This window comes from Rhinopithecus bieti, unplaced genomic scaffold (assembly GCF_001698545.2).
Source record: "Rhinopithecus bieti isolate Rb0 unplaced genomic scaffold, ASM169854v2 scaffold_71, whole genome shotgun sequence".
NCBI classification, from domain to species: Eukaryota; Metazoa; Chordata; class Mammalia; order Primates; family Cercopithecidae; genus Rhinopithecus; species Rhinopithecus bieti.
In genome coordinates this window covers 245,204-258,242 of record NW_016803101.1, presented here as the reverse complement: position 1 = coordinate 258,242, position 13,039 = coordinate 245,204, and the positions used below count along the sequence as shown (strand labels likewise).

At 42.0% G+C, this 13,039-nt stretch overlaps 1 protein-coding gene across 4 annotated transcripts in view; it reads right to left on the bottom strand.

Moving 5' to 3' along the window:
- The window catches only part of CCDC171 (coiled-coil domain containing 171), a 399,071-nt gene extending 388,710 nt beyond the window's left edge, over nucleotides 1-10,361 (bottom strand). For 3 of the 4 annotated variants that reach the window (XR_001889029.1, XM_017891142.1, XM_017891322.1), the window contains exons 1-2: nucleotides 10,275-10,361; nucleotides 3,462-3,617 (exon numbers count right to left, since the gene is read on the bottom strand). Coding sequence is in view for 3 of the 4 variants with exons in the window: in XM_017891142.1 (XP_017746631.1) it covers nucleotides 3,462-3,505 (44 nt within the window). In the remaining variant the exon portion in view is untranslated. Of the gene's footprint in view, nucleotides 1-3,461; nucleotides 3,618-9,932; nucleotides 10,240-10,274 lie in introns of those variants that run through there. The other variant, XM_017891217.1, reaches the window with a different exon arrangement.
- Between the last annotated feature and the right edge of the window lie 2,678 nt (nucleotides 10,362-13,039).

Below are 13,039 nucleotides of genomic sequence, written 5' to 3'. Positions count from 1 at the left end.
CAAAAAAAAAAAAAAAAAAATTATTAAAATGGCAATTCTCCCCAAATTACTCTACATATTCGATATAATCCCTATTAAAACCCCAACAGACATTTTGGCAGAAACTGAAAAGCTAATCCTAAAATTTGGAAAGACAAAGAATTCAAAATAGCCAAAACAATCTTGAAGAAGAACAAATGGGAAAACGTTTGCTTCCTAATTTCAAAACTTACTATAAAGCTACAGTAATCAAGACAATGTGGTTTTGGATTAAGAACAGACATGTACGCCTGTAATCCCAGCACCGTGGGAGGCCAAGGCCGGTGGGTCATGAGGTCAGGAGTTCAAGACCAGCCTGCCCAAGATGGCGAAACCCCATCTCTACTAAAAATACAAAAATTAGCTGGGCGCAGTGGCAGGCACCTGTAATCCCAGCTACTCGGGAGACTGAGGCAGGAGAACCACTTGAACCTGGGGGGCAGAGGTTGCAGTGAGATCACGCCACTGCACTCCAGCCTTGACACAAAGTGAGACTCCGCCTCAAAAACAAAAAAGAACAGACATGTAGATCGATATATCAGAGTTAAGACTCTAGAAATAAACCTGTACTTACACATGGTTAAGTAATTTTCAACAGAAGTACCAAGGCAATTCAATAGGGAAAGGTGAGTCTTACCAACAATGCTGCTGCTGGAACAACTGTCTATCCACATGCAAAGAGACAAATTGAGACCCTTACCTCATACCATACACAAAAAGTAACTTAAAATAGAGCACTAAATATAAGAGCTAAAATTATAAAACTTCTAGAAGAAAACATAGAAGAAAAATCTTCATGACCTTAAGTTAGTCAGAGATTTCTTATATACAAAACCAAAAGCACAGCTCCTACAGGAAAAGAACTGATAAACTGAACTTCATCAAAGTTAAAAACTTTGTGCATTTCCATAGATGTTATTAAGAAAATGAAAAGTCAAGCCACTAAACAGGAGAAAAATGTTTGCATATCATATATCTTTTTTGTTGTTGTTGTTGAGACAAGGTCTCGCTCTGTCACCCTGGCTCAAGTACAGTGGCAGGATCTCAGCTCACTGCAATCTCCACCTCCCAGGTACAAATGATTCTCACGCCTCAGCCTCTGGAGTAGCTGGGACCACACAGGCACACCACCACGCCCAGCTAATTTTCATATTTTTTTGTAGAGATGGGGTTTCGCCATGTTGGCCAGGCTGGTCTCAAACTCCTGGGCTCAAGCAATCCACCCACCTCAGCCTCCCAAAGTGCTGGGATTACAGGCATGAGTTACTGCACCAGGCCAGCAAATAAGATATCGGATAAAGGACTTGCATTACAAATATACAAAAACTCTTAAAGCTCAATAACATGAAAATAAATAACACAATTTAAAAATGAACAAAAGATCTGAAGAGACATTTCACCAATGAAGATATATGAATGACCAAAAAGCACATGCAAAGATGTTCAACATCATTAATCATCAGGAAAATTCAAATTATAACCTCAATAACATACAACTTCACACTTACCAAAATGGCTAAATTGAAAAGTCAGATAAAACCAGTATTGGTCAGGCTATGGAGAAACTGAAACCCTCAATTATTGCTAGTGATAATATAAAATGATTCAGCCACTTAAGAACACAATTTGGCAGTTTCTTAAAAATTTTAACATAAATTTACTATATGATACAGCATTGCTGCTCCTAAGAATCTACCCAAAGGAAACAAAAACATATGTCAACACAAAGACATACGCAAATGTGCACAGCAGCATTATTCATAGTACCCAAAAAGTGGAAACAACTCAAATGTCTGTCAACTGGTATATGGGCATAATGTGGCATACGCACACAATGGAATACTATCAGCAACAAAAAGAAACGAAGTGCTGCTACATGCTACAGCTTGACAAACCTCAGGAATATGCCCTGTAAAAGAAGCCACAAAAGACCATATATTATGTGATTCTAATTATATGAATTGTTCAGAAAAGGCAAATCTACAGAAACAAAGTAGATTAGTAGATTTTAAATAACTGTATCCAGATTCTAGAATTATAAAAAGTAATTTAGCCATTAAAAATTATGACAAGCTGGGGCAATGGTGCATGCCTACAGTTCCAGTTACTTGGTAGGCTGATGCAGGAGGACTGCCTAAGGCCAGGAGTTTTCAGACAGCCTGGGCAATATAACAAGACCCCACTTCATAAAAATTTAAAAATTATGATATATTGATGTGGCAAGAAGTTTCCCCAAAATTGAAAAAGCAGGATACTAAATAAGGTGAAATATTCTAATTTTTAAATACATATTTAAAATTAGCCAGGCGTGGTGGCAGGCACCTGTAATCCCAACTACTTAGGAGGCTGAGGCAGGAGAATCACTTGAACTTGGGAGGCGGAGGCTGCAGTGAACCAAGATCACGCCACTGCACTCCAACCTGGGTGACAGAGCAAGACTCTGTCTCAAAAAAAAAAAAAAAAAAAAAAAAAAAATTGGGGGGTGAGTAGCTTCAAAAGCTAAGTGGAAAACATTTGTGTAGCAAATTTACGGGTAAATTACATGTTAGTTTTGGTACTTGTCCCATCCACACGTCCTTGCTGAAAAGGCAGTCTAGATCAGTCCTTCTCAAACTAAATATGAGGAGGAACTATCTTCAACCTACCCCATGATGATTTTGTAAAATATATTTAATGCATTATTTTTAAAGAAATTTTAGAAACAGAATACAACCCCAAATGTTTTATTCTTAGATTCAGCAAACAGAATATTACTCTGTTACATGACTATAAAAGTTTCTAAACATTTACTTTTAATTTCAGTACTTACTTCTTTGTAAAGCACACTTAGGAGAGAGTGGCACTACCCTATGTGGTCCAGTTTTATATTATAGACTCCACCACCAAAGGTGAACAAACTAAAGGTAGGCGCCACACCCAAAGGCAGAAATCAATGGTACAAATAAGATGAGCAACAGCAATTAGGTGTTACTTCTTGGAGGGTAAACTGAGAGATACCAAGTAAGGAAGTGAAACAGCCACGGGAGCTAAGACTAAATGAATGCTTAAACAGTAGCCATGAATTAGAGCTGGGCCAATGAAGAAAGAGGAATTAAAGCCATAGAGGTTAAAGAAAACAAAACAGAATTGCAAATAAGAAAAAATACAATGGAAAGATTTAGAGTAGTGGAAAAGAACAAGCAAGTCTCTAGTAACAGGAGGAAGTTCAGACACATGGACTTTTGTGGTCCAAATTAATAAAGGAGCACAAAATCCCCATAAAGTCTCTAGATTCAGTTCCAATTCTTACGAGGCTTCATTCATGCTCCTTCAGTCCCACAGAATTTCTACTCCCCTTACCATCCCATGAGAATTCTTACAATTAGTTCTAAAAACCACTGACTTCTCCCTGATCCTTGCAACTAAAAACATTCTTCAACTAAAAGAAGAGACTAGAGGCTTACCTTTGGGTATCACCAGTGCCATTACTTAAAGTATTCAAATTCATGATGTTTTCCAACTCTTTCAAAATATCCCGCTGTTTCTTAATGACATATTTCTTTTTTGATGATTAAAATTGCCCAAGATGTCTGTGGCTTACAGGTTAGATGATCTAAGGTCTGTTAAAATAGTAAATGATACAATAGCAGTTTGAGTCCTGACAGTATTGGAGATTTTTCTTGTTTTTTGGTTTATTTGCATTTTTTAAATTATTGTATAACACACATGAATACTGGTTTTCCAAAAAGCTATAATGTTTTACTATATTTCTTTCAAAAAGGAATTGGAAGCCGGAATCATGGTATGCACCTGTAGTCCTAGCTACTCGGGAGGCTGAGGCAAGAGGATTACTTGAGCCCAGGGTTCGAGGCCAGCCTGGGCAACATAGTGAAACCATCTCTAAAAAATATTTTGTCTAATAACAATTTTAAAATAAAAGGATTGAAAACAACAATGACAAAATGTTAAAAAGGTGTTCCTTATTATAAGAAAGAGGTAATGATGAAACTATTAGATTATTTTCTCAAATGAAAAACAAATTATCAAAATAGTAAAAAATTATTCTTGAAAACATAAAAAGAATATGCAGTGCCTATCTCTAGGGCATAAAATTCAGGTTGAAAGAAAGTGAAGTCCAGGGACATTTTGGGTCCCCAAAGCCTTTTCATAAATGAGACATCAAAGATGCCAAGGTACTCCCAACCAAAAGATCACATGATAACTTTCAAAGTCCTTCTCCCAAGCAATCAAAGAGGAAGAAGGGAAGTGAAGAGTATCTGTCACTTACTCTGGCCTACCTTTTGGAAACTTCTTCTACAGGAGATATTCGAAATTATACAGAGCCAAAGTAAGTTACTTTATCACAGTGTTAGGAGTCTCTGGGTAAACATTTTAAACAGAGAAATAACAATAATTAAGCCCAAATAGACACAAATACAAATATGCCAAAAGGGCCTCCTGGTGTCCCCAGTGGAAGTTCGGAATCCTAAGAGGACCATAAGCTTTGGACTCAGAAAGATCTGAATTAGGACTCCAATAAATATCTTACAAGTATGTGGCCTTTGGGCAAGTTACTTAAAACTCTTTGGGCCTGTTTCCTCAAGCATATAAAGGGAATAACTATATCAATCTCATATATTTAAAATCCAGTAATATATTCAGCACATATTCAGTGCCCAGCCACCACCCATTTATATTACTAAACACAGAACTCTCTGAAAAAATATAATGATCCCTGATAAAGGAAGGGAGTGAGTGATACTTGGGGTGATTTGGTCTAGGGGAAAGCTGTAATAAATAATTGATAAGTGAAATTGTAGGTGTATGCAGATATCTAGACCTCAGGGAGATCAACGAAAGAAAAGGAACTCAAAGAAGCAGACTGAGATAGAGACTGTATCTCAGTGCTGAGAACTAACAGCTCCTACATATAGATCCAAAAGATCTTTACAACAGTGATTCACGTGGCTGACTGAACAGTCTGACCTAGGACAGAGGTCGGAATTTTGGCCAAGATGATGTGGGAATGAAGAGATACCATCTCTCTAGGGACCGGAAAGACCAGGTGGGAAATTGTGGTAGACAAATGAATCCACCATCATTCATCTACTGAGCACCTACTACAGCATCAAGCACTGTACTTGGTATTTTATACATAGAATTGTGATCCTTACAACACTGCAACGTAAGGATTATCCCATTTTTCTACCAAGAAAATCAAGACTGAGATTAAAAGTAACTTGAGCCCGGTGCGGTGGCTCACGCCTGTAATCTCAGCACTTTGGGAGGCGGAGGCAGGCAGATCACCTGAGGCTGGGAGTTCTAAACCAGCTTGACCAACATGGAGAAAACCCATCTCTACTAAAAATACAAAATTAGCCGGGCGTGGTGGCACATGCCTGTAATCCCAGCTACTCAGGAGGCTGAGGCGGGAGAATCACTTGAACCTGGGAGGCAGAGGTTGCAGTCAGCCAAGATGGCACCATTGCACTCCAGCCTGGGCAACAAGAGTGAAACTCCGTCTCAAAAACAAACAAACAAACAAACAAAAAAGTAGTAACCTGAAAAAGTCACAGACTTACCGAATCAAGATTCCAACTCATAACTCTCTGACACTAAAGTCCAAGTTCTTTCTACAAGGCCACTGATAACACATAAAGCTGAACTGTAAGTTACCTTACCTGAGGGTTATTATCCTTGCTTTTTAAGAAAACTCATCTGATTCAGAGAGGCTCAACTGTCTTGCCCATTCAGCTATTAAGTGGGGGGCACCAAGGAGTCTCTATCAAGCTCTTCAAATACTGTCCCAAAATCTTGTCACCTTATCACCATGCTCCTAAAGGTCAGACCCCAGGGAAACTTTCTTCAGAATGAAAGTAAGAGTTAGAACCTAGAAGGAATGGACCCTTCTGTATTTAAGAGTAATGTCCAAAGCACAAAAGCATGTACATGAAATATTCCTGTTTTGTTGAAAAGCTTAAATACACACACACACACACACACACAGGTGGCATAACAGGCATGAACAGACCTCTATTTATCTCTTAGGAAAATAATTTCAGATAGTTAGGGTCCTAATCATGTTTTTGTATAATGGGCAGAGAAGTGTGGGAAGAAGAAGTTATCAAACTTTTAATAAAGTTGTTTCAATAAAGTTAATCATCATACTTCAGTGCATTATTTTGGCATCTAACATCTTCATATCTGAATGGTCCTCTAGAGAGATAGCATCTTCCATAGCTCAGGAGCAAGTTTCATCTACTTCTAGCTCATTGATATATAACCAGTAGAATACAGCAAAGATGAAGGGATGCCATTCCTATGATTACATTATATAAGACTTTTATCTTAGCAGACTGAATGACAATCTCCTGCTGGCCTTAAAGAAGCAAAGTGTCAGGCCGGGCACAGTGGCTCACACCTGTAATCCCAGCACTTAAGGAGACCGAGGTGGGTGGATCACGAGGTCAGGAGTTCAAGACCAGCCTGGCTAAGACGGTGAAACCCCGTCTCTACTAAAAATAAAGAAAATTAGCCAGGTGTGGTGGCAAGCACCTGTAATCCCAGCTACTCGGGAGGGTGAGGTAAGAGAATCGCTTGAACCCAGGAGGCAGAGATTGCAATGAGCTGAGATTGTGCCACTGCACTCCAGCCTGGGCTACAGAGTGAGGCTCCATCTCAAAAAAAAAAAAAAAAAGCAAAGTGTCATGCTGTGAAATGCCTATGGAAGAGGCCACATGGCAAAGAACTGCAGGCAGCATCTTGAACCTAAGGTGAAAAAAAGTTGAGTAACAGACAGGTAAGACAGGAAAATGGGTTTCCACACCAGCTCTGCCTGTGTGTCTTTTATCAAGTCTTCTTTTTTTTTTTTAATTTACTTCATCTTCCTTGCTGATATCAGCTCCTGATAACATAGAGAACGAGGATTTACCTCTCTGTGTGTTCTAGGAAGACTAAATCAATGAAGGAACAAAGTTGATATGGTCAGTGGCTCAATTTGAACTATGATAGGATTCCCATGCAATTGAGCATGGCAGAGAAGGTGCAGTAAAACCTCGTCCCTCTTCTTCCACCAGGTGAAAAGGCAAGGAATGATGAGGACAGTCAAGTAGGGAGTTACAGTACAGTAATGAAAATGTCAATGGAATATGAAGCTAAGTTAAAGAACTGCAGTGCCCTTAAAGAATATTTATTTCTGACTTTACTTGAAACTTCCCTGTGAAACTCCACAAAGTTAAAATACACAATTTGGCCAAACTATGTGAGTAATTAAAAATTCCTTATGACATGCAATCAAAATCAGCCTTTCTCTTCTTCAATATTTAACTATAAATATTACTTTCCATTTGAAAATATTCAATTGATCATTATTTGTGAACAAACTGTATGACACAAAGTCATTCCCTGCTGTCATCATTCCAACTGTCACAAAAGTCCCTTCTCCAGGCATTGTACTAAAAACTTTCTATATATTATTTCATTTCACTTTACACCAACCCCAAGGGGAACATAATGCTAATATCCATACTTTATACATGAGGAAACCAGGGCTTACAGATATTCAATCACTTGCCCAAAGTCACATCTCTCACATCTCTAGTGACAGGGTCAGGATTTATACCCAAGTTAGCTGACTACAGAGCTCTGCTGTGTGCCTTGCTATTGGCCCTCAAGACATACTTCATCCCATCCAGGGAAGCATGTAAGACCTCACTTGTCAGGGAAGCATTTCTGCTCTTTGCTAGAGATTTCTTAAAAATATCATTTTTCCCCATATCCAAACTGACAAGCCATGGTCTTCTCAACAAAAGATTACTCAGACCTTCAGTCGATTCTCAATCCAAATAGCACCTTCACAGGTCTGGACCAAAACCAGGCCATCCTGTAGCAGTGATAGATAAAGAAAGGCAAGGTTCAAATTAGCTTTTTATGTTAATGTATTAATAATCTTTTCTTGATAGTGGAATTGAACTAATCTCATCATTCCTACTAAAATAGATGATGGGATATTATGTATATCATTCATCAACGAGAAGCATTTTTTAAAATAGATTAAAGGGTAATTGAGGCCAAGGGATCAGTGATCCGGACATCCTGAGAGGAGGTGCTAGCCAGAAAGGCGAATCTACTTGAGATTTCATAGCCACTACTGGTAAAAAATTTTTCTACCTCACATCTGAGCCCGTCAGTTGGTCATCCCAAATGTACTCATCTTTTAGTGTGTCTGCTCAGATCAGAGGAAAAATGAGGGATGGGTGGATGAAAAGATAGAAACTCCTATTACTGAGCCACTTACTATATGCCAGATACTGAGATCAGCATTCCTTATTACATTTAATCCCTTCACCTCTATAAGATTATTATGCACATTTCACAGATAAGAAAACTGAGGCTTGGAGATGTTGAGTAATTTGTGTAAAAATATTCAGCCTGAGACCGGGCACGGTGGCTCACGCCTGTAATCCCAGCACTTTGGGAGGCCGAGACGGGCGGATCACGAGGTCAGATCGAGACCCTCCTGGCTAACACGGTGAAACCCCGTCTCTACTAAAAATACAAAAAATTAGCCGGGCATGGTGGCAGGCGCCTGTAGTCCCAGCTACTCGGGAGACTGAGGCAGGAGCATGGCGTGAACCCGGGAGGCGGAGCTTGCAGTGAGCCCCGATCCCGCCACTGCACTCCAGCCTGGGGGACAGAGCGAGACTCCGTCTCAAAAAAAAAAAAAAAAAAATTCAGCCAGAGAATGAGAATTCAAATCCACATCTGGCTAAGTCCATCCTGTTTCACTATGCAGTGCTGTCTTCATTAGTAACCACACCTGTGTTGGAAGTGTTTCTCAGTATAGTTACATAATGAACCTTTAAAGGGAAAGTTTGGTTCTTAACATCAAAACAAGACCAAGACCAAGGGACTGAGACAACCAAAACGTTTGAGAACCAGATGAGACTTTAGAGACTAAGTCCATCCTCCTTATCTGACAGATAAGGAACCTAATGCCTAGGAAGGTTAGGTGATTTGCCTGCGGGGACGCAGCTCATAAATGGCTGAGCCAAGACTAACACAGAACGCTACAAACTAAGACTGTGCCCTTCATCTTTCCTCTTAGCAGGCTGCACTGCCTTTGTTTCCTCTGCATTTTATGAAAAACCATGTTCATCTTCTGCTCTACCATTGTTTTGTTGAGAGTAGGCACTAGCTGTTAAACAAAACAAATGACAAAAGCGTATGTTCTTTTCTCCAATATTATGAAAACCATAAAACATCGGTATGTCATGTATTCAAAAGAGCTGGACACCAACTCTTTCTAATAAAATAAAGACGTATTTATCTTATTTACATAAAATGTATACATGAAATATGTATTTTCCTAGGATGAATATCACAATGGAATAAAAAAATTCAAAAAGCTCCATTTCTGCAGAAAATTTACAGCTTCGGGAAAACGCACAGCCGACTCAGATTCCAAGTCTCTCAAACTCTGAGACTTGGAGGATAGGCAGAAGCTGCAGGTGACAGTCTAGCACAACTCATTCTCGTCTATCAAACATTTGTAGAGTGTCTAGTGTGTGGCCGGCATTTAAAAAGGGGAGAGGGGACAGAAAGACGTGGTACCTATCCTCGAGGGGATTACTGATTCTCGGGAGGGAAAGCGCACCGCAGCAGTAAACCTAAGAAGCTCCAAGTCTCGGTCCTCTGCCTCCCCTCTGGTCCCTATCCGGCGCTCTGGTACAGCGGCAGCGGTCTCTGGCTAGGATGCTCCACGGAGATCTTCCCCCAGGTGGGCGGGGAGACCCAGCCCAAGGAGCTGGAGGCGTGCCCCAAAGGCGACGCCAAAAGTCCTAGGGCCGCCCCAAACTCACTCAGGGGCCCCTACAACCCTCTCAACACCTCCCTCCCAGGTCGTCCGCCTCGAAGCCCCCACACCGTGCGGTTACCTCAAGGGTCTCGCGTGATCCATGCTGCACACCCAAGACCCCAAGAGCCGCTCGAAGTCTCAAGGGTAGAAGGAGGCTCAGGCAGCCCACGGGGATAAGAGCAAAAACTGTAGGAAAACGACGGACTCTAGGACCCGGGAAGAGGGGGACAAAGAGCAAAGGGGTACAAGAGGGGACGAGCCCCCGGGAAGTGAAGTTTACAACTGCCACTTCCGGAGCTGAAAACACTCGGCTTCTCTCGCAGACCTTCATAGACTTTCACAGGTCAACCCAACTCAAGCCTGACCCCACTTCTTCCTCCCGCCTCCCGCAGCCCTCAGCCCGCAGCTCCAGGATACGTACTCCGAGAACGCTGGCTCGGATTGGAAGAGCCGGCCCGCCAAGCAGCGCGCCTTCGCTGAGGGACGAACGGGCGCATGCGCCGTTGCTGGGGAGCGGCGGGCTCGCGACCGCACGCGCTCCCGCACCAGGAACTCCGCGTCCCCGCGCGAGGGTGCGCACTGCCCACGCGCTGCTGTGGCTTTTCAGCGTGAGGTGCACGCTTTCCTGTCTCAGTCGCCAGAGCCGAGTGGAAATGCAGATTTCCCGCTTCTAACCCCTTTTCCCTGCCTGCTGAATAAAAACCTAAGAGATCGGATCTCAGATCCTGCTTTTTGAAACTGGTTCTTCTGCCCATCTTTAGAGCCACAGCAACGGTGGGCTGGTCCCGGGGCCTGAGCAGAAATTCTCTGGGCTCAGGTTCTGCCCAGCTGCCTGGTTTACCTGTGTCTGGACAGCTGTCTGCCTGCACAGGGCTTCGTGTCCCCTCCTCCCGGCCCCATTGTATCCCAGCTTGGGGTGGTGTGCAGGGTCGGAAGAATGCATTGATACTGTTGCAGCGCGTTTCATTATCAACATTACATAACCAGGCACATCGTGGAAAACGCCTCGGAGCCTTAGCATGTGTGTTCCCTATCTCTTTCCTCGCTTCTCTCGCTTTCTCTCTCTCTCTCTCACACACACACACACGTACGCACGCACGCACCGTCCTCTTATTGATAATTTATACTTTGGTTTCTCCCGGTGGCTGCTTCATTATCTGCTGCCGCCTAAGGGAGATTGGAAAACCAAATCCTCTTTTGTTCCTTAACTTTTGAAAGCCTGTTCCCCCAGAGAACAATGCAAATTGGCGGGATTTGATTAAAGATTTTATCTTCACCACCACCACCTCCTCTGCACAAAAGTGTGTTTAATGCAAAACGAGCCTTGTATACTAAACTGGTTTCTTGTTTATTGTAATCAACCTGAAACCAGGTGTAGGGGCCATCGTTTCTCCTCTCTCCCTTGGGAGAGCCAACGGTCATAAATGCAAACACAAATTGAGATTAAAACCTCCTTGATTCTTGCAGCACTGAAACCTTAATTGGTTTGATTTTAGTCATTTAGATCTAAACCGGAGGCCTGTCCCTGATTCTTTTTACTAGAGTCATAAAGAGGATAATTGCTCCAAAGGAAATAAAGGGAAAAAATAGCCCCGCTCTAACGTTTAGAAATGAAATGGAAAATTACAACAGACTAATGAGATTAGAACTTTTATGTTACAAGCTTTAAATAATATTTTTAAATTTTCTTTTTTTTTTTTTTTTTTTTTTTTTTTTTGAAACAGGGTTGTGCACTGTTGCCCAGGCTGGAGTACAGTGGCACAATCACGCCTCACGCAGCCTCGACCTCCCAGGCTCAAGCCATCTCCTGCCTCAGCTCCTGAGTAGCTGGAGCTACTTAAAAATTTTATTGTGGCCGCGCGGTGGCTTCAAGCCTGTAATCCAGCACTTTGGGAGGCCGAGACGGGCGGATCAAGAGTCAGGAGACGAGGGACCATCCTGGCTACCGGTGAACCCCGTCTTACTAAAAAAAATACAAAAAATTGCCGGGCGAGATGGGACGCCGTAGTCCCAGCTACTCGGGAGGCTGAGGCGAGAGAATGGCGTAAACCGGGAGGCGGAGCTTGCAGTGGCTGGATCCGGCACTGCCACTCAGCCGGGCGGAAGACGAGCTCCGTCTCAAAAAAAAAAAAAAAAAAAATTCTTATTTGTGTGTCCGGGCGGATGCTCACGCCTGTAATTCCAGCCACTTTGGGAGGACTCGAGGTGGGCGGATCAACGAGGTCAGGACTGAGGACCATCCTGCTAACACGGTGAACCCGTCTCTACTAAAGAATACAAAAATTAGACAGGTGTGGTGGCGGGCGCCTGTGTCCAGGCTACTCGGGAGGCTGATGGCAGGGGAATGCATAACCCGGGAGGCGGAGCTTGTAGTGATGCCGAGATGGCGCCACTGCACTCCGGCCTGGGTGACTGGGCGAGACTCCATCTCAAAAAAAAAAAATTATTTGTGTTTTAACAAAATCACAAAATGAATATTGTATGGCAAGAATAAATGCTGTGTACTATATTGTATGTTTTTGAAATGAAAAATGGATGTGATGTGAAGACTTGCATTTTCATTTATTTGCTCACTCAGCATTTATAGAATACAGACTGTGTACCCAACATGGAGCTAGGTGATAGAAATACAGGGGAATGTTGATGTCAACCCTGAGCACCCAAAAATTATTCATAGAAAAGAACTTTGAGTTTAGTCTGAGAAGACAGTTAAAGATTTAAGAAGCTAACAGGGAACTAGAAGGAAGACCCAGAAGCTGCAAACAGGAGCACAAGAACCAGGACGAGACATTTGAAAAGCTGGAAAAAGCTGTGTGTGCAAAGGAGGTGTGAGCGATGAGACTAGAGAAATATGCAGAACCCAGATCACAGAGGAATTTCTACATCATACTTAGGAGTTTATCAAGCAATGAAGCTAATGAAGAGTTTTAAGCAGAAAAAAATATAATAATTACACAATAAATCAGACCATTTCAAAATGTGTGGAGATTTTCTGTTTTTCCAGTAGATATAAGGTCAGTTCTCTGTTGTCCTTTGTTTGCTTAACATGCTACTCCTACTTGAGAAAAGCTATATAAAGAGATTGTTCTCCTACCAGCGTATCTTTTCGCCTCAACATCACTTCATTCTACCTTCTTTCTACCAATCCTATTGAGATACGATTAGATTCATTCATTCCCACCACTC